Source organism: Channa argus, chromosome 1 (assembly GCF_033026475.1).
Source record: "Channa argus isolate prfri chromosome 1, Channa argus male v1.0, whole genome shotgun sequence".
NCBI classification, from domain to species: domain Eukaryota; kingdom Metazoa; phylum Chordata; class Actinopteri; order Anabantiformes; family Channidae; genus Channa; species Channa argus.
Genome location: NC_090197.1, coordinates 14,331,197 through 14,358,652, shown reverse-complemented (window position 1 = coordinate 14,358,652; position 27,456 = coordinate 14,331,197). Strand labels below are relative to the sequence as shown.

The window sequence follows — 27,456 nt, the reverse complement described above, 5'->3', positions numbered from 1 at the left end:
CAAACAACACGCAATTTAATCCAACACATGGAGTTTATTTTACAACTTAGGATAAAAGAATGCCATTCTGAATAATTGGGATGATAATAAAACTTGGAGAATGTTCTCCAATGTTATCTACAGTACCATGCATCAGATCAGATGCCAGTAAAGATCTGTCATTTTATGTAAACCAAATTGAAGGACCAACTTTTCACTGAAAAAGTGCATCGTGGTCCAACAATATTCTGTTGCTTTATATATTTTTCCCCATATTTGTCTAAAAAATAACATTATAAAAATGCACACAGTACAAATAATGTTGAACGTTAAGAGCAAGGTATGCTGACACATGTATACATACTTGCTGATTATTTATACATTAAGTTTTAAACTTCATTAATTGTACAACTGTAGCTTCACAATAATAAAATTGGTAGCCTACTAATGCAAATACTGTACATTTTGAAACGACCAGGGAATTATGCTTAACTAGAGAAACAAAGATCCTAAACATTTTGTAAGAATTTATGTGAAGTTATGGCAAATACAAAACCATGTTATAGGTAGTCCCTAAAAATCCCATGTTGATCTTGATTTAAACTTAAACAGTGATGTGTTGTCGCTCTATCCATACAGGTATTCATCAATTTAGACTTAAAGTGCTGAAATCATCAACATTTTAGAACACCATCTTTCACATGGTTATAACTGTGTTACCTTCATCTGAACTGCTGTATCCGAACTTAGTTAAAGAGGGATATCAGTTTTGTTACCATGGTTTGAACTTCAGAAGACATATGCTCACTGCTTTACATAAAAAAACCATGCAGAAACAATGTCATAAATAATATGCAAGTTATGTTGAGAAATAGATCACAAAAAAAGAAAAAAAAAAATCCTTCAAAAAACTGATCAAAATAAGAGCATGGTCCAGTTTGTAGACAACAGAATGACGTTTCCCAAAGGCTCAGATAAGACGCAGTGCATTAGAAAAGCCACAATAAGTCAGTGACTACATAGTGCCATGGCCGTTGCACCAAGTTGATACTTCTGTGTCACAAAAAATTCCACCTCGTATCACAGCTTCAGTGGCGGTTTTAGACCATTTTGACAGGGGTGGGCACAGCGCACATGCCACCAGTGGACGTAAATAGGCTATGATTTCTGAATTTTCTAAAGACTTTTTGGGAACTTAAACTTTTCATATAAAAAGGTTATTCTGTTTACACAAATTCTTTATTAATATTATTATGAATATGATATTTTAAAAATTGTATTGGTTCATGTAAATATTGTCACGGGTACCTGCAGCTGGGGGTGGGGGTGTGTGGGTAGTGGAGTCCTGCCACCCCTAGAACCACCTCTGCACAGCTTTGAGCCTCTGCAGTGTAAGCCCCCCCCCCCAATTATGAATAACTGAATAATAGGTATGTGGTATTGAAGCTACTGTGTTTTCATTACATTATATTTACTAACAATACTCAATGCAGTTGTGGCACTATATGTTGTGACAGATTGTAGCTTAGAATTATAGTGCAACAGGAATCTGTCATGCTATCAGCTTTATCTGACTTCATTGTTTGTCAAACTTTTCAAACTCTTTCACAAAGATGAGATGGTCCTCGGGTGACTTTCCATGTGTTTTGCAAAGGTGCAATTTGATTGCATGTTTGCTCACAAATGTCCGATTGCACAGTTTGCACTGATTTATTGAACCAGTGTCGTCTAACGTGAGTGCAGAGGAACTGAAAGTCTTGTCCTCTAGTCTGCTGACTGGTTGTTGCTCTATTAAGTCTATGGATAGCTTTGAGAGGTCCTTCAGGGTAAACCCAAGATGGGACTCCAAATGGTGAATGTAGGAGGAGGGAGTCCTGAACTGGGATGCACAATCACTGCACAAAAAGAGAGGCTGGCCAGAGTCAATATTTTTTAGGAACTTAGTGCCCCCTGTACGCTTTAGCTGGTATTTTACATTGGCCAGCCAATGTGAAATAGTAGTCATGGAGAGACCAGTGAATTTACAGATGTGGACCCTTTCCTGTGGTCCTAAGTCACTGATTACAAACTTCCCCTCAGATGTCTCTCTAAGACTGGAGGCAAACTGGGCCTGGAGTATCAGTAGGTGCTGTGGATTCCAGTTTGACTGTCGGCCTTTCCGTCTTTGGATGGGAGACAGCTCCTCCAAGCTGTCATCGAAGTTACAGCCATCGATGTCAGATTTTTCAGAGATAGATGATGGGGTTGTGGACTTTGGTGTCAAACGGCCAGTCAGATTTTTTACCATGTCGGAAATATCCATCAAAGCATTTTCTCGTGGGGGTGGAGATGAAGACTGAGAGAATGTTTTGAAGACTGGTTTGCTGTTGTTACCGCTGTTGCTGTTTGGTGTAGAAGCAGCAGCCTTAGCTGTACTTCCATTGGTGTTCTTGGATTTGGTCAAGTCCATGGGTTGGTCATCCTCATCTTCAGGGTACTGACTCATAGCCTCTGTTGACTTAATCTGAGCAGAGTTGCTGCTGAGCTTATAAAGCATTGAAAAGGGGTCTATGAAGGGGGTGGCTACTTTTGCAGCTTTTCCCAAGTGGTTGTTCATGATAGATTGCAAAGCACTAAGAGGGTTGACAAGTGGTTGCTCAGGCGAGTGATCAGTGATAATGCTCAGGTTGTTGCAGCCATTGCTTGCAGGCTTTTGGGGGGAATCTACTTCACACTTAATCTGTGTATCCACTTTACTCTTTGCCTGCTCTTCCTCTTTGCCTCTTGACTCAGTAAGACCTTCTACTGCAGTATTTTTGACGGCCTTTGACAGATTTTCTGGATTGGGCGAAGCCTGTTTGTCCTTTGGATTTGGCAACGGTGACTTTGAAAACCTGCACTTATTCTCTACAGATTTTTCATCTTTTTCATTATTTAATGAACTTTTTCCTGTTACCTTTTCCACCAGCTCCTCCATTGCCAGCACATTGCTCTTGTGGCTTGGAGGTGGAGATGAGCTATTTGGTGAATGGATAAGTGTACCCAAATCAGAGGACAGCACCTTTAAAGTGTTGCTGCTAAATAAAGGTTGAACCTGTGAACAAGAAGGCAAAGTAGACTTCAAGGATCCATGGAGCTGATAGGCTGCATGAATGCTGGGGTATCCACCCCAAGTCGGTGTTCCTGTCTGAGCCTTGCTGATCGCACTTGAAACTGTATTCTCTAAAGACTTCAAGATATCAAAGCCACCTTTAGGTGTCTCTTCCAAGTCTTCTTCTCTCAGATATTGGTAAGATCTGGTCTTTCCAGGTTTATCAGCAGTGTCTGGGCTCTCTTCTTTTTCCTCTTTTATTTTTTTGCCCTGTTCCCTAGCTTCTATTCTTTCTTCGTCCAACTCTTCACCTTTTTTTTCATCGTTTTTACTTTCAGGGCTAGCGGGCTCCATTGGGGAGTCAGACTGTAACTTCCCATTGGATGCTGGGAATCGTGTGGTCGTTGGTGGCAGTGGAATTGACTGGATTTTCTCCTCAATGACAGGATCAAAAACTAACTGCTTACCCTTTTTAGAAGCCGAATTGGTTACTTTGAGAAAGTGTCCTGTGACCATCATGTGTGCTGTCAGTTGTTGCAGTGTGTCATGTGAACTGCCACACTCCATGCATTTAAGAATTTGTGCCTTGCGTGCCTCAAACTGCCAAGTATAGCTGGCACCGTTTTGGTAACCATATCGATTGTTAGGAGTGACATATGGATTGGCCACTTTTTGGTCTTTGGGGGACTCTCCCAGCAGTATCCCAGATGACACAGACTCCGGCGAGCTAGGAGACATCAATTCTTGAAATGCTCGTTTTTTGGTTGGGGGTACCAGCTTTGATGTTAGGGCTGGCATTGGTTCTTTGAGAGGCACTTTCTGATAGTGTTTTGTTTTGATCATGTGAACACTAAGGTCTTGCAAAGATTCAAAAGAGTGACCACAGTACATGCATTTAAGAACTTTCTGGGCATCTTCCTTGCCTTCCATTTCCAGAAGGGAACGCTTTCGTGGCTTGGACCACTTCTTGCTTCGATCATCCTCTGTGTCCTTATTGTCATCACGATAGTGGCCCGTCTCGTTCATATGCACCGTCAAGCCAACTAAAGTGTCATAGGCTGCACTACAGTCCTTGCACCTGAACTTGCTAGCACCAGTAAACACGGGGCCATAGAGCTTATTATTTTGCCTGTAAAGCTGCACGGTGCTAAAAAGGCTAGGCTCAGGAAGGAGCTGGTATGGTGTATGCTGTAGAGTTTTGGCCAACGCTGCCTGGTGCCAGTCATAGGCTAATCCTCCCGTGTTGCCAGAGCCTACACCAGTGCCAGTGTTGCTTGACACTGTTCTTGTGTTGGTAATGCTGGTGCTAACATTAGTACTTACTGAAGTGCTGTTACTGCTACATCTGCTCTTCAAATGGATGTTGCCCGGGCTATGACTGTTCAGGAACCCATTGCTCCCTTTGTGACTGCTCCCATTGCCATTGCTAGTTTCAAAATTATTTCCTTGTTTACTTTTAAGCACGTCCAAAGCAATGCTTGACCAGGAGGCATCAGAGATCAGGTTTGCATAGACAGCTTTCATTTTTGCCAGACTGTCCTGTAGTGAGAGGCCATTGATAGATTCACTCTCTCCTAGCGTCTCCTTTACCTTGTCCTGACCATCATTAAAGGGAGATGTGGTCTTAAAGTCCACCAGTTGTTCACTGGTGGTGCTGAGTGGAGAGGCGTACCCAGCATCTGGGTTTGTGCCATTGCTGAGTGGAGAGTTTTGGCAGCTATAGTGGTCTCTTCCATCCTCATCATCATTAAACAGAAAGTCTGCATCTTGACCGTCCAGTGAAAGGCCATCATCCTGAAGATGTTCATCTTCATCAGTCTTGCCCACTTTAAAGTCATCCTCAGGTCCGTAAGCTGGAAAAACAAAACAGAGTGAAAATGCGAAATTAGGTATTTACAGACATATTTTTGACATATTAGAGTGATAGAATGTTTGCATACTTCCAGCACTTGACACTGGACTGCAGTAATAAAATCATGAGCAATCACAATTTAGCAAGGGGCTACTTCTTGTCAAACTGCCTAATGAAGCTTACGTCACCAACAACTCAGCTAGGGTAAAGAGCACAGGTGGCCTGAACAGAAATGTTTGCAGAGTTTAGATAGAAAAATAAATAAATAAATCAGCAAGCAAAATTTCAAATTATGCAGAAAACAAATCCTTGGATTACAACAAAAATGGAGGATAAGATGAATGTGCTGTATTATTTGCAAGCATTTTAGTATCTTTGTTTATATAACTTTTTTCCTCATCAGCAAACTGAAATGCAAAACAGCCTGCAGCCAGAAAGTCTACAATATTACAACATTTCATTGTCTATTTTGCTGCTGAAGTGAGACTGTACCTGATTTTGATTTGCTCTATTTTCCCAATATGCCACGAATACTATGGATTCACATGTAAGAGATAGTGGAAAATGCCAGCTGCATCAGCCTTGCCAAGCTATGGTTGGCTGGAGTCAACTTGGCATTGGCTGTGGAAGTCCTCACAGCGTGATGCTAGGAAACGGCCAGTGGACATGACAAGCAGTGTTGTTACTGCCTGTGCTCCCCGAGTATACTCACAGCATCAAGTGTGCCATTTTAACAGAAGGGAGAGAGGCTTATAAAAATCAATGGAAAATGGCTGCTTTCTTTCTTTGTGTAATTGTCTACAATTTTCACAAATCATTTGTTGCCAAAACCTCAAAATGTCCAATAAAATTATTTTAAATTCTAGTTGTCAAAGCTTAAAAATTAAAGAAGTGACAATGCATGGAACTGTAATAACGTTGCAGCATGGCAATAGCACAAAGGAAAAAGGTTTATTTGTGAGCTCGGAAGCAGATTAAGGGGGAAGTTTTGCAGAAAAGCAGGAGTGGGAAAAATAGTGGGTTAAATATGCTAAGGCAGCTCCCCCAATCCATCCCTCTCAAGATGCTTGTCTGAGATGCCAGAATCAGTCTCTAGTGAGAAGGCAGATGTGCTGTCAGCTTCAAACAGCATGTAGCTCTCTATCCCATAATCGGAATGGACATAATACCTGATGTTTGTGAGGTGCCAGTTACTGCTGTCTGGGAAAAGCTGGAGGTCCAACAGCTGCAGCTCTCAGCGTTGTATGTGTGTGAATGTGGGAGAATGAATGTACATGCTCAAAATACAACCTCCCTCCTTTTAATTAAACTGTGCATTCCTGTGCTAGTTTTGCTCCTAACTGTAGGCTTGTAATTATACACAGTATACAATGAAATCATTCATTCAATAATTCAATTGAATTATTCACTAAATAAGGAGATTTTAACCTTTTGCCAAAGCAGCTATAGGGCTTTCATTCAACCCATCTCTTCCTCCCAATCACGATTCAGCCCACAGTATTGAAATAAATGCAAAATGGAAACTATTCAAAGTCAATGTGGTGAGAGTAGTTAAAGACAAAACAGCTTAGCTGACAAAGTGAGAAATCTCACAGTTGTACAGACACACATTCACACAAAAAGCACACCAACACTAAATTCTAGTCTTTCCTTGTCAACCTCCGTATGTTGCCTTGACAGGCATCAGTGTCAGGAGTGTGTCAGTGTCAGCTCTGGGTGTCAGTGTCCACGTAAACAAGCCTGAGAAGAGGTGGGAGGGGAGAGTAACAACAACAAACACAAGTCAGCCATTTTTCCCTTCTGCTCGGGCCTCCTCCTTCACCATCTGTGTCAGAAAAGCTGCGGGTGCCACCGCCGGCTAATAAGGCAATCAGAGATGGAAAAGATGCTGACACGGCGCCTTTCGAGCGTCACTCAGAACAAAAGAGGAAGAAGAGAGGGGAGGGAGAGACGGATAGGGAGGGGATTAAAATAGGGTGGAGGGGAGGAGAGTGGGTAGAGGTGTCTGTTGTGGTTGTCAGTCAAAAAACGTAAGCCCACTTTGTGCTTTCAGGGAGGATAGGGGAAAAAAGAGGGGAAGTTTTGAAAAGAGAGGAGAAAGGATGTGTTTAGGCCAGCGAACAAGAGGGCTAGGTGTGTGTGTGTGTGCTCGTGTAAATATCTGACAAAAAAGAAAACACGGTGCAAACTAAGTATGAAATATCAGGAGAGAAATCAGTTACATTTTTGCAACGTGTGTGCGCGTGAGTTTGTGCTTGTAAACTAGCTCATCAATTGTGTGTGTTTTGTATGTGTGTGCGCCTTCGGTGTCACAGTGTGTCAGGTGCAAGCAAGGATGCAATGTGGCTGGTCAAGGGAAAGCGAAGCCATCTGTATGTGGAGAGGAGCCCGTCACTATTGATGTGCCCAGAGTCCAGGACTTTCTGTGGCGGACAGATGACTCCATAGTAGGACATCCCACAGTTTTTTGTCTGTCTCTCTTTGTCTTTCTGTTTGACTTTGTCACACAACACACATTTCTTGAACCTGCACAATAAATACTGGTGCAAGCAAAAACTGTACCAAATTCTGGCACTGAAAGCATGGCAGTAAACTCAGTGTATTTTACCTAGTCTGTATTGAGGTATGTGTGGATTTTGCTGATTGCCTTTTTAAACTAACTTTTGTAGAAATATAATAAAAATAAGGGAATGCATAATATAATGCATTAATATAATACATAAACAAAGAATTCTGAATTCATTTATTTTACTGAAAGTGAAGTTTGGTCGGAGTTTGGTTGTGCAAGAACACAAAACATAAGAATATGTTTCTATTAGTGACAAATCAAGCAACAGTTAGGTTGGTATCAGACATCTTGACCAGTCCTAAGAAATAACTTGAGACGGGATGAGATAACGAACACAACACTTCCCCCGGCCTCCACTTTTTATTCATACACACAGAACACAGCTTCCCCTCTAAAGCTTCATTTATTCATGTTGTCTTGGAGAAGAGGGCAATCCCAGCTCTCATTTGAAGTGCTAATGTCCAATTCCACCAGCTTTCACCCTGCTGATTTAGCCTGCGTGGCCGAGCACTGCATTTGGAGTGGGGCGGCCAGAGAGGCTCCCTCGCACAGTTTAGTGGCCCTTCAAAGTAGGAGCTCTGGCATGGCAGTCTTATTTCTCTCTCCCGTTTCGCTTTGTCACAGGCCCCTCCATTCCCTGCCACTCACCTCTGATGGCTTTGGACAGGCCTGATCAGTGTGTGTCATTGACCTGTATGGCGTGCATGAGTGTGTGTGTGTTTCAGCAGAGAGAAGGCTGTAAATAAAATGACATTATTTCCACTGTCCTATCATGTAGAAAAGCCAATTATGGTAATGCTTAGTATGTCAGGCAATCTCTGTCTCCCTTTGCTCTCCCCCGTCCTCTTCATTTTTGCTCTTTTTTTCTCTCGGGATAGTTGTGGCTGTGGTTTCATAGGACCTGACACTCTCTTTGGACCACTGTGTGGACGACACATACTGAGGCAAAGTGGCACACCAACGGTCTCCTCTCAGCCTGAAAGGCAAAGTTCGACTAAAAGAGCTTTTCATAGTTTTCCCATAAACACCAAAAAATATACACAAATGTCGCTTATAGTCGTTTTAATTAATTGGTGCTACAAAATAAATGTAAGACAAAACCTTTCCGAGTTAAAGCTGTGTAGCTGTTTCCCCAGATTAACAGAGAAATCTTACCCTGGATAACATGTACTATCCACAATTTTACCCACAGCTTGCCTGACCAGACACGTAAAGGTCTACCTAATGCCCCCCCTGGCCCCACCCTCCTCTAACCCACATGGACTGGTCCACCATATGGCAAAACAGCTCTGGGGCTTCTAATAGCTCATGTGTCGGACAAATCCACCTTCTCAGCTTCCACAACTCTTCCGGTTGAAGAAAACAAAGCAGCCAGTACTAAAGCCTGCTCGTCATGCTGGTAGCTACATGTGCAGACAACATTTAAAGTTTGACTCTTTAGATATTTTTAGCAGCTTCTGTTATTAGAGTTAAAATCTACGGAATTGATAGGAAAAATAAATGGCACTTTCTGAAACAGTTGACTGTCCTAAGGGCTTTTACCGTATGTTCCAACTAAGCTACAGTTGCTTGAACTATTATGCTAATAGGCTTTTAAAATGGGTCATATAGACAGTGCTTAATTTCACTATGGCATTAAAAGTGTATATGTAAATGAAGGGGGGGGAGACAGAAAAAGACCCAATTTTAGTTGCATGCAAAATGGATCTGCAATGAACGGAAGCGATTCTAGAGAAAGAAAGCGATTCCCACGTCTTTCCTGAAATGCTTTGCAAAGTTATCCTTTATTTGTTCTTTCGTTTTCTGTCCCTGTTTATTCAGATCTCCTGTGAGCCAGTTTTGACATGCCATGATAATGACCGGGGTCTATAAATCACCTTCTCCCTGAACTGTCAGTGCCTGCTTGTTCTGAGATGAAACAACAGCCATAGGATTATCACCATCACAGTTTCCAGCCTTTTCTGCTCGACTTTCCTGCCAGCCCCCACACCCCCCACCATCGAATGTTGCTCTGGTGTTGCACAGACATTTCAAACCATCTGGTTTGTTTTCCGGCAAAGTACAGATAAAGCATTACTAATGCTAATTAAAGATGATGTGTGCGAGATTTATTCAACCAATGCCAAATACTAGAGCCTACATTAAATGTAGGCTGTCTTACACAGATGGCATTTGTTAAACTGATTGTTTTTGAGCAAATATCAGTGTTATTCACAATCTAAATGAATTTTCAATATTGGCATACTTATAAGTCAGATTATAGTTTAATAGTTTATGTTGTTAGTTTTAAGTTTGTCCTCTTCAACATGTTATCTTAATCTTCTGTTACAACTCTACACTTTAGGAGACATTTTAAAATTATTTAACAGAGGTTATTTTATTTGTTTTACATTGGTTTTGTCAAGGTTGGCCATTACGTGACAGAAAGGCTTTAATATTTAAATCTACAAAGCACAAATCACAAAACTAACAAAATAGATGCTGTCCTTTGAATTCACCTGTATTGCCCCTGACAGTGGAGCTTCCCCTGACTAAACAACAGCTGCTCCCATTGCTTAGCAACAACCAGTTGATGGATGACCCCAAAGATGGATAATTACCATAAATCACTATGGTTGTGTGGAGAACAGAAGCAGAAAACAAATCTGAAGAAAACAAGCTGAACCACAGTTTAGGATAGTGCTGATGTTGACTTTTTCCCTCCTGGATGGGTCAAATATGGTTGTTGGCAACTTCAAGAAATGATTGTTGACTGAGAAATAAAGCAATATAACATTGGATTTGTGCATTAAGATCATTTTTGTTGCATTTCTTGAAAGTGGCCAGTGTTTTGGACAGAATGAATGGGGGTTGTAAAATAAAACCTGATGAAATGACTCATGGGACAAAACCTGTCCTGAAGGAGCAGTGACAAAGAAAACAAAGTGGGCAGAGGAAGGAAGAAAGGAAACAGCCAAGAATGAATGATGGCGACAATGATGAGTTTAGTGCAGCAAAAACGATGGAGGGTGGGGGAGAAAAGGCCCAAAGAGGAAGTGTGTGTACGATCTGCACGTACACGTATATTTACACACCGTGCGTGTCTGAGTATGTGTGAGAGTGACAGAGGTAGATGGTAAAATACAGAGAGATGAGAAAAAAAACATGAAGAAAAGAAGAAGAAAATTAGAGGGCACAGGGCCAAAACAGGGTCACAACCTAACCAGTTCAGTCTAGCCGAGTCCAGTTGCACAATAAGCCATCAATCAACCTTCTCCACGCTGTCAGCCCTCCCCTCAATTCACAGAGGCCATCCACTTTGTACACTGCTGAGGAACAAAACAGAGAAGGAAAAGAGACACGGGGGGAGAGAAAAAATACACACAAGCCCACACACACACACACACACACACAGTCACACACACACACACACACACACACTTCCATAAATCAGATCAGTTACTTTTTGCAGGAAGGAAGCACCTCAAAGCCAGTGAAGTGGCACCACGTTATTCATCCACTCGTTTACAAAATACTTGGTTCTAGAAGTTTACGGTGGAGACTTAAAGACAGAATTCAAGGTTGTCAAAAAAGGCCTGTAGGGGAGGGGAGGGACAACATAGCTTGCATTTGTCCATCAACCATTCATCTTTTGTGTGTCGTTTTCTGAGTACATAAATGAAATAAGAATAGACGGTGCCATACTAATAAGTTACAATAGCTTCAAACTAATAGGTTACACCAACTAATAGCTTCTTCCATTTTGGACTGTCCTCGGTTTAGCTGAAGCTCATCACCGTCACGACAGCCTGCCAAAGGTTCAACACATTTGAAGAAGAAGAAGCAAAAATTGTACAAAGAATTAACTTATCACAGAGTTTCTTTTAGAATTAACAGATTTTGCAGTTTGAAATGCTGATGTAAAAGGCTTTAAAACCATAGAACAGTCTGATTTATGACTGTGGGATGCCACAAACACATGCCATTTCATCTTACTAGATAAAATATTTCATCAGCTCCTCTGTAGCTCATGCACTTCTCAGTAACGTATTCAAAAACAACCCAAACAGTAGATATGCCACACAATCCTGCACACAGGAATGGAGGAGACTTTGTAAGAACGGGACCTATGAGACCCGTCTTACATCCCAACATACACAAAGACAGACAAAGAAATGATAAGTTAAAAAACCATAAAGTCACTTCAGGGAAATTAATTAGAACTGCAAACCCTCGGGGCAAAAGGCTGCTCAGGACAACCAAACATCCCCAAACATTTTAGTGCTTTTAACGGCATGTGTCACAAGGGAAATTCCAGCAATTGTGCACCATCAAAACCGTTATCCTTTATGCATCGCCACATTTTCTTTTTCATTCTGCCTCCTCAAGTGACGAATCAGTGCTCAGGTCTGGCACTCCATTAAAGTTCTACGGTTTCATTTCAACATTTGTGCAGGATTCAAGGCATCATGAATAGCACAGCCACATAACAAAATATATAACAAGAGTGTGAGGTGAACCACACAGCTGTTTGCAGTGTGTATATGTGTTGTGTTTTTTTTACCCACTCCTGGTGATAATAAAGTGACAAAGGAAGATAAAATAGGAGGGAGGAGGTTGAAACCCCCCCCAAAAAAACAAAACAAAAAAGCGTCCCTGGAGAAAGTCAGTAAATTATGTACTGGCCTCTGCAAGCAGACTAGTATCAGTAGCCATCTCACCCTAATTTGTTCCTGTGTGCGACTTTGCATTGCTGTGTGTGTGCAAACGTACAATGGCTACGAACAGCTTCACAGTCAGAAAGAGAGAGAGGCAGGAAGAGAGGAAGTAATCCTTCAACAGAGCACAATATCAGACTGCGGACAGACAACGAACGGCTGGAAGGTTCTGGAAACGAGAGAAAAGCCTGCCTCCCTCACATTTCAGCTCCCAACGCCGCCTCCCAAAGTGCCCTCCATCTAACACTAACACACACACACACACACACACACACACACACACACACACACACAGCACTATAACTCTATATCCGCAATCAATCTCCACTATGAAGACGCATCCATCTTCAGTAATGTTAATGGGAGGGTTTTGGGGGGTTGGAGGTGGTGGGGGACAGGGGTAAAACAGAGGGTACGGGACTGCAAAGCTGACCTCAGAGCAGCGTGAGGTAATATGGGCTGTGTGTGTAATAGAAAGAGTAAAAGAATAAAAAGCGAGAATAGAGCTATGTTCATTTGAGAGTGTACTTGTCCGCTTTTCAGGCGGTCAGGTAGGTGTGTGTCTGTGTGTGTGTGTGTGGGAGAGAGACTGATGACTGTCATCTCATCTCAGCTTGCAGAGAAAATAAATTAGGCTCATAAGGACAAATGAACATGCTATGGAATGAGTGGATGGGGGAAGACGGGGATCACAACAGAGAAAGGGAAGAGGAGAGGAAAGGAATGAAGAAAACTGAGATATAATGGACGAAGGAAATAGGGATTTGTGCATATTTGGTGGCGTGGATATGAAAGGAAGGAGATAGAAGAGCGTTGCCAACTAAGAGAGTTTCTTTCAGCAGCCAGTGACCGTTCATTAAGAAGGACGGGCACGCAGACAGGCCTACTGCTGGCAACAGGAGAAGCTTTGGCTGCAGCTTCTCTGGCTGCAAGCAAAACATATATGTGGGTGTACGTGTGGGTATGTGTGTTTGTTTTCCACTGCCAGCATTTTAAAATCCAGAATATATTTTTCCTTGTGTTTTACAAATATTTTTTCTTTAAACAAGTTTAAAAAAAAAAAAAGGCACAAAAAACAACTTAAAAACGACTATAATGTGACTGTGGCTTTGTATCTGCACGGACGGTGCATCTCAGTGTGTTTCCTGTGTTTGTGTGTTGGTGTCAGCATGTATCCATGTTCCATCTCTCTAGATTTGTCAGTGTCTACCCCATGACACACTCCCCTTGTTGTGAGTGGAGGAGGGCTCTCGGGGGGCTTTGTCATGCGGCGGTCTGTTCTTTTCCTGAGGCCTGGCGCCCCTCGTTTGATAAATGACACATGTCATTCTGTCAGCCCCTGCCATCCGGACTGGGAGGCCCCGAGCTGATGTATAGCTGCCCAGGCTAAAGGAAATCAGAGTGTTTTGGCAGCACCTTGAGAACACAGCCTCTTGTAAGGGTTATGTGTCTACAGTTTGTGTGTATGTGAGAGTGTGTTTGTTTCTGTCTTTCATACTGAGTCCATGTTTAATTGTGTGTGTATGTGCCTATTAGTGAGTGTCTGTGTCTTGCTGAGATGGTGTGTGTGTGTGTGCTTGCTCTCAACCTGTCAGGCAGACGGGCAGAGGGAGACAAATCATCGTCATGGCCGCCCCAGCTGTTCCCCAAATTTGGTGCGAGGAGGAGAGTGAGGGGGAAAAAAATCCTGCCGTTTCAGTTTTAAATGGCTGATGCTTCCCAGAAACGAGAATGAGTGAGAGGACAAGTAGAGCTAAGCATACACACATGTGCACACACACTTATCACATTCACAAACACACACAAACTGTATCAAAACTCCAACGGTGGAATAGGAATCGAGCCAATCCCAGAAGGAAGCAAGAGACAGCCGGAGCGGTTTTCTTGCAAACAAACATGAGCATTCGCACACATAAACACACATGCTTTAAACATACACACGTGTAAACACATGAACACAAACTTTGGACAAATCCTTTGCACCTTAGCAAAAATGAAAAGCTGACAAGCAGGAAAAAACAAACCTTAAACCTGTTTACAGGACTGTAAACTGATATGAAATTAAAATAGGTGCTTTCTTCATTCGTTCTACTTTACACACGAGGTTTGACTTTCACCCTAACTTGAACAAACCTCTCCAGATTTGTGCATACGCATTTTTCAAAACAACTTCTTTACTGAACTCTTTCTCACTCCACATGGTCCTTACAACCACACACATCCACAAACATTTCCCTGGTGGAGGACAGTCCCACCTGGAGATTGTGAACTCTGGATGACCCCATTTGATTTGGCTGAACTCCCTCCCCCTCTCCCACTGAAAAGAAGCGGGAGAAGAAAAAAACCAAAAAAAAAAACAGCGTCATTAAGCTGTGAGTGATGAGTGGCAGCCATGGGTGACATCCTCGCCCCCTCTCTCTCTCCCCCTACTATCCAACTGCCTCCACTGTCTCCCTCTTTTCTTCTCCATTGCCTTGATACTTTTCTCTTATGCTTTATTCACCTCTCTCTCCATCCCTCAACCCCTCAAGTCATTTCTCTTTCACTCCTCTGTTGCTTTGCCTCCTCTTTTTCCACTCCCTCATTCACCCCCCCCCTCCCTTTCCTGCACTGTTCTTTTTTGTCTGCTGTCACTCTTTCTCTCCTCTTTTTTTCACCCTTTTATGCCCCTCCTTCCATAGCTTCTTTTCTGCACCTCCTCTCTCACCACACATATACACACACACGCACGCAGACACTAGTGTGTCTCTCCGAGTCCTGCATTACTCTTTAGCCCTGGTCATGTAGGCTTTGAACTCCAATATACATAAAATATCTCAAATATCAAGTGGAGGGGTTCACATTTTAGAACTGTGGCATAAGCACTGCTACCACATCAGAAAAAAGAAATAGTTAGAAACAGTTAAAGGATGTGTGAGAATATCTTGTAAACCAGCTTCTATTCAATAGGCTTGTCAAGTCAGGGGGTTAGTTTTCTGTCTGAAGTGTAGTAATCCTAAAGATTCCCTTATTTTGCACAACCTTTATAGGAAAGGTTATACTGGCTTTATAGTTGCAATGAAAGTGAGCTGAGTGAGACTGGGTGAGACCTAATGCTGAGACCTAGCTTGTGTTGTTACTTACGTAAAAGTGTGATAACACTCTTTATAGAAAAGGAGTTCTTAAATGTATTATTTTCTCTTCTCTTCTTCTAGGAAGAAAGCCCAAATCCATTTAATGCAAAATTCCAGATACCAGCCTGTTTAGGCACTTCACGTCATATAAAAGAGAAGAGAAAGTTTAACAAGGTAACAGGATAATTGACTAAAGTGTAAAGTCGATGATAAGTGCAAGCCCTTGAGCAGCTTGAACAATTTTAACTAACAGTTTCAGACATGTTATATGTTAGAAAACATGTTATTCCTTCTGCTGACCTTGATTTGGTCTCACTCTGCCAGAGCGGGCTGTAGGTATTGAGGCCCTAGCAAATTTATAGCGGTGGGGGGGGGCTACCATCCAAAGAGCACACGATGGTATTTGGAGGGTGAATTAATACAGCCCTGTATTATAATCAAATGAAGTGGGGGGTTGCGTATATGTGAGGTATTTTCAAAAGACCAGACATTATGATTGTTGAATGTGCTTTGCTAGTAATGATATTTTTTGATGCCGTTCAGCAAACTAAATTCCATTGTCTTCTCTGTATTATGATTAAAAGGAAAATTTCATAGCGTTAGCTCAAATAAAAAAAAAAGTGCCCTACTAAGAAGACATAAACACTTACATTTTTGTTTTATTTAATAACATGCTTTAAATCTTTCGGTTGAAATACAAATTATCCTTTGACTGGGCACAACTAATTATGTTTTCATTATAAGTCATAGCCAAACTAAAAACTGCCTGTAGTTATCAATGTTGATCTCTAGCTGCATAAACATGCTCAATGCTGGATTTAAATATTCAGTTTCATGGGGAAAAAAACATTTATTCTGTGTAAAGCATGTCTTTAGCTGATTGTTGCAAGAAAAGCTGTTCCTGAGTCACATCTGACATCTAATGCAGTGTTTACAGCATACCTTTCTCTGGGCTCTCTGTCTGTGTCCTAAAATCTGACAGCAGACATTGTTAAGCCGGAGAAGTTTAAGAATGAGGCTCAAACTATGAGGCAATGCAGGAAAAGAATAAAGTTATTAAATGAGAATACAAAGAACTGCTTTACATAGAAAATGTACTTTACACTAAGATAGAAAATGATTGACAAACTCAAACTTGAACTGGAAATGTGGCCAGATAAAATCCAAAATATACTGTACTTATTCAGCAAGATCAGTCAGATGCGTGAACAGACCGTCACAAAAATTAGCAGCTAATGTAGAAGGTATAGGTGAATAATACTAATGTAAATATATAGTAGGTAAAAGGCTTTCGTGGTTTTGTGTTTGAAAATTTCTAGGAGGTAGTCATGACCATCAACAACACACAAACAAACTTCTCACGGTTTTGAATAGATACAGATTTTTTCCATCCAGATTTAAAACAATCACGTTACATTTTTTCATTCGCAAATCCAGTAATCACATAATGAAGTAACATGTTTTACACAGAGTAGTGGCTGTAAAACCTTGAGGACACTTCAGACTTATACAGTCCCTTTTTCCCCCCCTCACCAAAATAGGATATGCAGCAGCACTTAAAGCTTCAAACCTCCCACCTCCAGCAGCAGAGGGAAGAACTTCTTTGCTTTCAATGAGGAGGATGCAGCTTCCTTCAAATCTGGTAGGAGAAGGAAGGAAAATGGAAGATGAAAAGGAAGGAGATGGCGATTCTTAACCATTTTCTTACAACAAGGACTTTATCCAGAAAAAAAACCCAAAACAAATCAGAAAAGAGATGTTTTATAGTGGTCCTGGGCATTTGTGTGCTGCCTTTGAAGAAAAACAAACCATTTGAGAGACTTCGAACTCCTCATCCCACCTGAGGTAAAGGTGCAGTATAAGCACGTCTAATCCACATCTAATGCCAATTAAGATAATTTTGTGATAATTCATATTTGTAACAGTGCCCGATCATCAGAAACAGACGCTTAGGTGGACACGTCAGTGAGCTAGATAGATTGGCGTCCCTCACACAACAGCCTAACAAATACTGACAGAAGCGACGTTTGGGTGTACAACAGGCCTCCTGCTGCTCTCTCTGAGACACGACGACTTAGAGGGACAGAGCTAAGCTTATACCCCCCGTGACTGTCACTGCATGTGGTGTTGTTAAATTGGGTGGGATCCCGAGATGTTATATCCCCTTTTAACTGCACGTTCACTGGTGCACTGAAGCTGATGACCGTTTAGACATAGTTCTGTATAACCCCAAGCAAAATGTGGTCAGTGAGTGTCCTTTAAATGAAAGCGTCAACAAAACTGAATAGTGCCAACACTAACAAAATATTCTTTGATTCTCATCCATGAAGCATGTTGCACAGGAAAACTGTCTGCTTAATGGGGATGGAAACTGCTCTAGGAAAATATGTGACAGTCATGTGTTCAGACTTCAAAGAAGATGACACAAGACTTTATTGCCCTGTGACCACTGGATTTATACAACTCAGCAGTGTGACTGCAGGATGTCGCTGAAATCAGACTACAGAAAAAAGTGGTTCTTAAAATATGAGAACAAGGCCAGTGGGCCTGAAAGAGGAGAGTATTACGCTCTTCTTTTCAGATGTCGAGTTCATGTTCTTGTAACCAGTTCACTGACTCTTGAGCATCCGGTGAGAGAGCGATAGATGAGGGCAAGAGACGGGGAGGAAGATGAAAGAAAATATGAGCAGGAGTAGAAAAGAATTAAGTCACTAAGATAGAGATTGATGACAGATAGGAAGATGAGAAAAGGCTTATAGGGAGAGAGAAGGGGCCAGTAATCCCAAAAAATGAGCAGAGAGATAGAGAGAGAAGGAACGAGGGAGTAGGCTGAGATAAAGATGAAGAAGTAGGAGAAGGAAAGAGATAGCAGTGGTACCTCGACAGGCTGCAGTTTGACCTTCCCCAGCATCAAGGACAAAGTGTTAACTATACCCATTCCCAGGTGGCTTATCTGCTGTAAACTAGTGCCCACGAGTGATATTCACTGCTTCTCAAAACACCAAGGATGAAATAAACACTGTTTTAGGAATAGAAACTTTTATCCTTTGAGTTTTATCCACTTCCTTGACTGCTGTTTGGATCTGCTGAGGCAACCTTTCGTCAGTTAGCACACAACAAAACAAACTGTATTGTTCTTCTCATCACAGAAAGCACTGGCTCCTGGTAGTTTTTGCACATTATCTACATGCAGCACAAGCAAAGGTGCCTTTCTTTAGAGCTGTAGAGGAAAAAAAACGAATATATTCCAAAACACCATCAGTGTATAGTTAGTATGTGTAATAATATTTAAATCCTCCAGGCTGTTTAGGGTTGGTGGTTGGTTTGAAGAATTGATGCAACCTTTCTTTGCAATTTCTTTTTTGTTTTGGAACTTAAGTAGAATTTCTGCTACAATACCTCAGCCAAAAAGTAATAATTTCTCCTCATACTCTGCATTTGATGTTGTCTCCCCCCCCCCCCAAAAAAAAATGGTAGCAGGTTTTAGTACGTTAACACTACCCTTTAACAACCTTAACAAAAACTGAGCTAATTAAAAGCCAGCATTAGTATTGATTAGCCAATCACTTTTACAATTAACTGACTAAACATTTCGACTGTTGCTGGAATTATGAGAGGTAAAAGGAAGTCTAGCATTCGAGAACAAAGAATTTCACGTCATATTGTACTTAAGCATAAAATACTCAAATTCAGTCACAGAGCTCTACAGCAGGCAATGTCTCATTTTGACATATGACTGAGAACAAAATCACACTTGATTTTAGCAAAGTCACACAACAGTTAGTTACAGAGGAGATTTCTATAATCTCACTTGGCTTTATTTAGAATCTGATTATTAAGTTATAAAGATAGTAAAATTTTTGTTTATCTAAATAGTTTGTTATCTGGGCACCTTCTAAGATTAAACTTTGACATGTGTATGTGCTTCTAAGAATAGTGTGTGTGCTACGCTGTGTCTACAGTACCTACATATATTCAGTGGCTTATAACACACTGGGAGTCTCTGCTTTACACTAAATCAATAGGCAAAATAATTGCTAATACATAATATCAATCAGTGGGCACACTAATATCGATTAGTGTGCCCACCATGCTCCCATTTTCAGAGGAGCGTGTGGCTTAGCACTAACGCAGTGACAAGGGTAAAGTGTTTAGTCTCAAAAAGCCACAGGAACAGACAGCTGGGCAGGAAAAAAATGACTGCAGGGCCTCAGCAGTAATTCTTAATTGACACCTGTCGGAGCGATGGCAGCGGTCACAGCTGCTGCAGGAGAACGGCTACCCAAGTTCTGTTCATCTGTCACTTTCAATACATTTTCCCCACAGCCCATCATTCTCTCGCTCTGTTGTCTTCATCCCCTCCCGTCTCCCACACCCTTTCTTACCCACACTGCAACACCACTTTAAGGGAGTACCAGGCCTCAAGTGGCAACTGACTCACCTCGCCGCTGTTTTTATTCCATGTTTAGTTTGTGGATCAAAGGCACTTGACTCATGTGATAAATGGGAACAAGACAGATTCCATTAAAAAAAAAAAAAAAAAAAAAAAACAAGCACTGTAGCTCAATCTTTTCTCTAGCATGAAAACCATGCTTACTACAAAAAGTGCTCTCTCAATGGCAAATTCTTGGGACTCTTAAGGAAAGGGTAGAAAGCAGCATCTGGGTAAGTCCTTTTGGTTTTGAACAAATTTGATGGCACCAGCCAACACTAGCTCTCCAATAATCTGTCTGCTGTGCAGTGCATCAATCATACAAGCACACAGACATGAGCATTACACTAGATTTGATAAATAAAAATATAACCTGCATTTAGAGTAACATACTTAGACAGCACAGCCCTGCAAGTCTGCTGAATGTCAACTGAAGGAATAATAGAAAACAAACACAATGTGAATACTACAGGGGAGGCAGTCCAGACAGAAGCTCCTCGGAGTACATACTGATCTCTGAGTGTACCCTGGACCTCCCGTCTTCTTGCCTTAAATCATGACTCGCCATTTTTCTCGGCTTTCTTTTTCAATAGATAGCCCAGTTCCTCTTTGTCTTTCTTTGTCTTCATCATAAGCTGTTGCAATTATTATGCCCACAATTTGCTGCTGCTACAGCCTACAGAGATAAGACTATGTGCAGCTGCAAGGGCAGCGTCAGTTTCCTAAAGATGTGTTTAATGCTAGCAACTCACGTTTTTTTCACATGTAAAAAAAAAAAATGCAGATTTCATCAGGATACATCCCTACATCCCTAAATCATGCAGTGCATGGAACACTTACACACACACACACACTTTGTAAAATCTATGTTTGTGTTGGAATCAAGAGTAAGCTTGTGTATATAGACGGCTATAGAATGCATTTCATAATCCCAGCATTTGCTTTCACTCTCCTTTTACCCAAATGGCTTTTTTAATCAATCAACAGGAACACTTTGCCAGTTCAGTGTGTATGTTTCACAATAATTAGCAACCGGTGCCCTAATCCCCTCAAGGACAGTCATGGGTATGATTTCATTCTTGTTATTATTCCTGTTATTATCTTACATCCCCACTACACATTGTGGCTTTTGTTGTGCAGCTGTTTTGAATTGTAGCCAAGATGTCTTTGTGAATGGAGAGCAGGCACGTTGAAAATCAGAGACAATAAATATGTGCCGGATGTGTTTAAGATTGAGGATGATAGTGAGTTTCATTCCTGTAAAAATGACCTTGTTTTCTTTCTTCCTTTGTCAAGGCTCCTTGTGTCACGCTTGAGCGAAAAGCCAGGTTTTCCTGCTTCCTCTCAACCTCATTAAGCTCAGGGATAGTTTTACCTCACGGCTGCAGCGCTGAATGCCTTTACATCGTCACCCTGCTGGCGAGCTTAATTCCCACATATTTTCAATTCGAGCCTCTCTTTTCCATAAGAGCAGTCATCGATCTTCATTTGTCACTTAACCTCCAGGAAGATGAGGACAGAGAGCGAAGTTGTGCAAGTGTGCGCATTAGTGTGTGTCTTTGATTTTGCTGAAGGCCTACTAGCTCTGACACCACATGCAAATGAAACTATACGGGTGAAGCGGAGTGTGGGATAGCAAATATATCCACTGACTCCTTCAGTCAATGTCACCTGTTAATGACACTTTACATACACTGCCTTATCACTGGATCAGCCTATTTTACATTCATACACACACCCGCAAGGTTGCAAAAACTCCACATCCTGCTCAGTGATACAGACACACATAAACACACCCACATACTCTGTTCTCATCTGTGCTTTTCATTTCTATTTTTTTTTTCTCATCACAGCGTAGCTTCAATTCCTGACAAATGTCATTAAATATGTTATCAGAAGGGTCCCGATAAAACCAACACAACCTTTTAATAGTCATCTTTCGGTGCTGGCTTCTTAGTTGACAGATGCCGTGAGCTAAAATTCTGCAGAGGAATATACAGTGCGAAGGAGCAACAACAAAATTGTATTAATGCTGCGCTCGGCTTAGAACTTGGTTCTTGTTCTGTCAAACAAACTGAAAAATCTGTTAACAGAAAGTTCAGGTGGAAAAGGAAAGTATTAAGATTGATTTTTCACACTTACATGTATGTACTAGTTCATGTACCAATCATAATTATAAACCTAAGCTTGAGTCTACAGTCATTCACAACCTTGTTACAAGGCTGGATGTGTCCAGCACCATGTTAGCTTAATGAGTCACACATTTCAATTCATCACATCACTGCAAAGCTTCCTCTGTTGTTGCGTTTAGACTGGAACAACTGGAGGTGGGGATATAAGCAGTGGCTAACACCCAGTTGATTATATCAAGGCAGCTTGCAGACTTGACACCTTGCTGAATTTGTCAGCATTAATCGGTGGGGCCCTGTCACTGATCCGTCAGCTACCTGGATAATTAGGGACCACAGCTAATGATGCCGTCGGGAAGAGGGACAGCCCCCCAACCGCACGCGTGCACACACACACAAATGGAAGTCATAATTAAGAGCCTCCTTTTGCACTAAGGTAGTAAAAGCAGCAATGAGGGTAAAGAAAAAAGCTACTAAGGCCAGTCTGTGCATCCTGTTCACTCTGTGTGCATCTCATTGTGGCTTCAATCTGGACAAATGTTGCAGAATTCTTTAATTAAACATGTTTTAAGCTGTTTTCAAGGGACAATCAATGCTACATACTAAAGAAATAAACAGCATCATCAGCCTCAGACCGTAACCTGAATACTTGATTTATGTTGTACGCTTTTAATTAGTTGCATCGGGGTGCGAGTGGCCAAACTCAGCCAGTTACATTTTTATCAAGAGAGCAGACAAAGGCAAACTAATTACTGTCTCCGGATATGAAGGAACACATTTCCACATGGATGTGTTTGGCAGTTTCACAGCATGTCACTTCATGACCAGCACTAATTCTGTCAGCATACAAACCTGTCAAACACAGGATCACATATTGCTAAACTTTTACATTTGAACAGCTTCATTCAACCTAAGCACATCAGTATAAAGATGTCAGTCCTGTTATGGACCAGTATCCTGGTCATCCTCACTGGGGATTGGCCACTCAGAGTTTGCTCCGCCTCTTCCACTTTTGCTGTCTCAGTCAGTAAAAATGGATGATGTGCAGGATAAGGAGAAAAGAAAAAACTAAATAATAATTTTTTGCAGTTTGAACTTTTTAATTCCTTTTGAATGCAACACAGCGTCACACTGTAATCACACAGGCACGTTGAATGATTAGTTGACAGATTCATTACTTAGAGTGACACCGTCTGATTTAAGATATTGTGGCTTGTAAACTAAGCAAGACTAGACCTGCAGCAAAATAATTCTTTTTCATACCAATCAAAGCTGTGACCTCAGTGTCGAGACAAATGTATAAGATGGACAAAGGAATAAGATTCTTAGTATATTTTATGTATAGTATGTCACATCTGTTAATTAAACTAATTAATGGCTACCTGGCTGTAATGTTTACAGCAAGCTGCCATATTTAAATGTGATGACGGAGCTGATGCAAAAAGGCCTGATAACATGCAGATTTAATAGTGATAAAAACATGTTTCATAAGTGAACAAAGTGTGAAAGGTTACATGCTGCAGTCCATTATGTGCCGTAGTTACTATCCAACAGGTTAATGTGCCCTTCTCTCTGGATAGAAAGCGTATATTTTGCTACTCAACACTTAGCACAGTACTACAGTTAAATCTGCAACAAATCATTTTCAGGGATTAATCTGGAACTTATTTTTAAATGAATAGGTATAAAAATGCCAATCACAAGTTCCTAACTACCAAGTTAAGCTCACAACCCAAATTTTACTTTTACAATTATATGGAACAGAGAAAATGTATATCTTTAATATCTTCATATCTAAGAACCAGCCAGTGTTTGCCATATTTAGCTTAGTAAATGCCTTAAATTATTTTTATGACAACACAATAGTTAGCAATTAATTGTCTATTGGTGGTCTAAATGTGTTAGCACTAACTTTCATTACAAATACATACAATAGCAGCAGACATCATAAATTAAATGAAAAACAAAAAATAAAAACATTTAATCTATAATTGCAAAAGGAAAGTCAAACTTATGTCCCGGTTCTGTTTTAGAATTCCACCATCATTGCTATTCTCCTCATAATCACCGCTTCTTGATATTTCTTTACTGATTAGCTATCATTAATTACCTGATCTCCTAAGAGAAAATGCCTCAAAACAACATCACTTCAATGAGAGGAGACAAAGAAGTAACGGAAAATGACGACAAATGACTGCAGCAAAAGTCTCTGCTCAAATTGCACTGCACTGAACTCAACTGCCAAAACTAACAGATGCAGTAATGCGGTTCCAAATGAAAGAACACTGATGTATTGTCACTGGTCATAAACTAGATAGGGTACAGCGCCATTACAGGGTCTAAAATCATCACTGTGACTGATGAAACAGAGCCCATTTGAAATGGCATACAAAGAGCCATTGAAGCCTCTCTCTCTGAGGAGTGTATGCAACATTTTGTTTTAGTGCAACTCCAAAGTGACAAATCTGGGTTGTGGAAATATCTGGTAATGCATTGTAAAAATAGTCTGCGTTTATAGGTGTGTACACCATTTCTCAGAGGAAACACACACACACACACACACACACACACACACACACACACACACACACACACACACACACACAGTAGAAGTGTGAACATTTCTGGATTGACCATAAGTCAAGCACTGGAAATAATGTAGAGACAAAGCCTGCCAAGCTGAGATTGACCATTACTGCCCGTGATGTATGTGTCTGTCACAAAAACAGACAATTAAATCAATATTCAAAAGCTGAGCCAGAATGGGGCCACTTCACAGCTCGGCTGAATGACCAGAAGAGGCTGGAAAACTGAAACAACACTTTTTCTCTCTTGTTTGGGGCTTTTTGCACCAGAGAGGTGTAAACAGATACCATTTATTTTCACCGTGCAGGCTTGTTCTTCAAACATGTCTTTCTATCCATCACTAAAGCCTTGTGTCAATTAGAAATTACAGCCCCACCAAGTTCAAAGTCTTTCCGTCACAACCTTGATTAAGTCTGCTTAACCTCACATTTCCACCGCCTGCTTAACATTCTACAGCTGTTTTATTCGGCTTTGGTCATTTCTGCATGAACTTCAAAGGCTCCTCTTTTCCCGTCATTTGGAAATGGATGTCAATCACACACACATCTCCCAGGGACATCAAATGGATTCAGGCAAATATGTGATTCTCTCACAGAACAGTTTGTGTCTGGTCAAGTGAACAACAACATGTAGGCCTGTCTGTCAAAAGGCAAAACGTTGTGATGCAGAATAAAGCACACAAAATACATGTGTTTGCTTTTGCTTAGATTCTTTGTAAACAAACAAACAAAAAAAAAACTATAGGTGAGGATTATGACATAAGCTCAGATAAAATAGTCCCTTTAATTGATTTTTTTAAATATACGTTTAGGACCAAAATCCATAGTTTTAATATGTCAATTATGAGCAACTTCATTACACTAAACTGGATTTAGTGTAATGATACATAATAGACTAACTTACAGAGCAAGGCTGCGGTACCCTATGGTAAGTTTACACACTTGAACTCCTAATTCATCGCTGTTATAATCACATTTGGTTTTAGACGTAGATAATTTAGCAGTTTCATCAGCATCTTGAACATTCACCGTCATGATTCGAAGCGATCAACACAGGGGGTCAGCTCATGAGGTAGAAGTGACCATTAGAGGTGACCAGCCCACTTCACCCTGTGCTTGAGGACTATTTCTGTATGAGATGCTTCCCTGTGATCTCGCTACGCCCCAGCACCCCTCCTCCACTGTTCCCTCCCCCTTGGGTATTAATCGCGAAGTATTTATCCCGCATGAGAACTTTTCTTTCAATTTGTCTTTTCTTTGCTCCTCGGCGGGGGCAAAAAAAAAAAAAAAAGTTACCCTTTGAGGGAGTCCAGCTGCCGGGCGCATGCGTGTCTCTACGGTGAATGATTTACTGATGTTTATCAGCAATGAATAGATCAAAGGCAGCCGCATGACAGGCGATCAATCAAGCATCAAATCAAGGATGGCAATCCCAGAGCGGAACACAGGCTGAAAATACGCCACTTTTCTGTCTTCCTTCCTTTTTTTAAACTGGCACTAAAACATCAAACACGTTAGTCTGTAAAAATGAGATAAGATGAGCTTTGTTTGGACAACTTGAATGCTGGCAACGTAGTCGAGGAGCAGCTTTAAAGCTCTGAAACTTAAGTGCAGCTGGGCGCATTGATTTCACACAGGCTACATTGGCATTGAGCATATGCCTACAGAAATGAAACAATGCGGCTGCCAGTCAAACACGCCTCACTAGATTAGGAGAAATAGACGTGCTACTTACAGAAATGCTGCAAAAGTCTGCGTACTGTATACACTTCGTCATACACGGGTTCTGTGTTCCTGTGTTGTTCCCTGAATCAGGCCTAAACGCTGCTGTACAAACTTCTGTGTGCACATCAATGACCGCTATTTGAAATAAAGTGTGCGGGATCCCAAATGGGGGCGTTTGTTTGCAGAGCCGGGGCTTACCTGCTGACCGCCGCGGTGCTTGCTGCTTTCTCCTCGGCATGCTGCTGCAAGACTTTCCGCTTGACTTTTCATGCAGAGATCAAAATAGCGGACGAGCTGGAGAGGAAAGCGGTGCGACGGGAGGAAGTCAAAGCTAGGAGCGTTTTCCAACAGTTCTTCAGCAGGATGATGATGATAACAGTGGAGATCCCACGTAGGGTGAAGGAGTCTTTTTTTGCGACAATGCAAGTGGAGCTAGACTCTTTGCGCGTCTCTGTACATTTTATTCGGTATGTCCGGTGAGAGAAATGAAAACACAAATCATTCAGAGCTAAACTGGCTCGTCCGTTAACTTGTGCCGATCGCTGAAACTCATGGCAGGCTCGGCTGGAGGGGAGACTGGCGAAAAGCTCCGTGCGGATCTCAGTCGGTCGTGGAGGGATACGGACAGCTGCCTGAGCCCCCTCGCTACGTTTCCATCCAGAGAGGTTTACACCCCTCGCTCGACTATTTCATACCTCAATCACAGCAAAAAGTGAAGAAAACAGGACTCCCCTCCTCGCGTTTTAACTCACTCGACAGTGCAGTCGGGTCCAAACTGCGCTGTAGTGTTTCCTGCCTTTCCTCCGTGTGTCCAGGTGCCTGCTCCGGTATCCAACCTCCGCTACAACCTTTGGGAAGAAATCGGAAAAAGGGAGGAAAAGAAGTGACACGTTAACCGGGCTCGGTTTATGTCAATCACTCAAGCGTGAGTGTGTGTGTGTGTGTGTGAGAAAGAGAGAGAGAAGCCCCGCAGCAATCAGCTCACACCCCGTCTCTGTGAAAACACCCCCTGGATAATGAAATACTCACAGCTACGCTGTCGGTCCGATTGTCAACACGGACACTTGACGAATTTCTCGGAAACTCATCAGAAACCACAGCGAGCAGGCCCGCCCTCTGAGCCGCAGACTATGGCTTGTTGCTGTCTCCTTTTTGTTATTATTCTTTATTGTTGAAAGCGCACCGAGCGTCCCCGGGTATTCTCCGCAGTGAAATGTGCGCACATTGGTGATGCGCGGCGCGTTCAGACAGCTCCCACTGATAGACAGACACATCCAGCTGCCTTTCCGGCCTCTCCTTTACTCC

General features: G+C 41.6%; 1 protein-coding gene across 1 annotated transcript; it reads right to left on the bottom strand.

Moving 5' to 3' along the window:
- tshz1 (teashirt zinc finger homeobox 1) lies at positions 1 to 27,429 on the bottom strand. The gene is made up of 3 exons (XM_067499768.1): positions 27,181 to 27,429; positions 26,350 to 26,999; positions 1 to 4,902 (listed from the first exon to the last, which is right to left on the bottom strand). Exons 2-3 carry the CDS (start codon positions 26,387 to 26,389, stop codon positions 1,556 to 1,558), a joined length of 3,387 nt encoding a protein of 1,128 aa, XP_067355869.1. The 5' UTR covers positions 26,390 to 26,999; positions 27,181 to 27,429; the 3' UTR covers positions 1 to 1,555.
- Positions 27,430 to 27,456: the final 27 nt, after the last annotated feature.

Coding starts and splice junctions, on each gene's coding strand:
- tshz1 (XM_067499768.1), bottom strand. CDS start 26,389: ATGCCGAGGAGAAAGCAGCAAGCACCGCGGCGGTCAGCAG. Junction 4,903..26,349: donor AGCACCGCGGCGGTCAGCAG/GTAAGCCCCGGC, acceptor TTGTTTTTCCAG/CTTACGGACCTGAGGATGAC.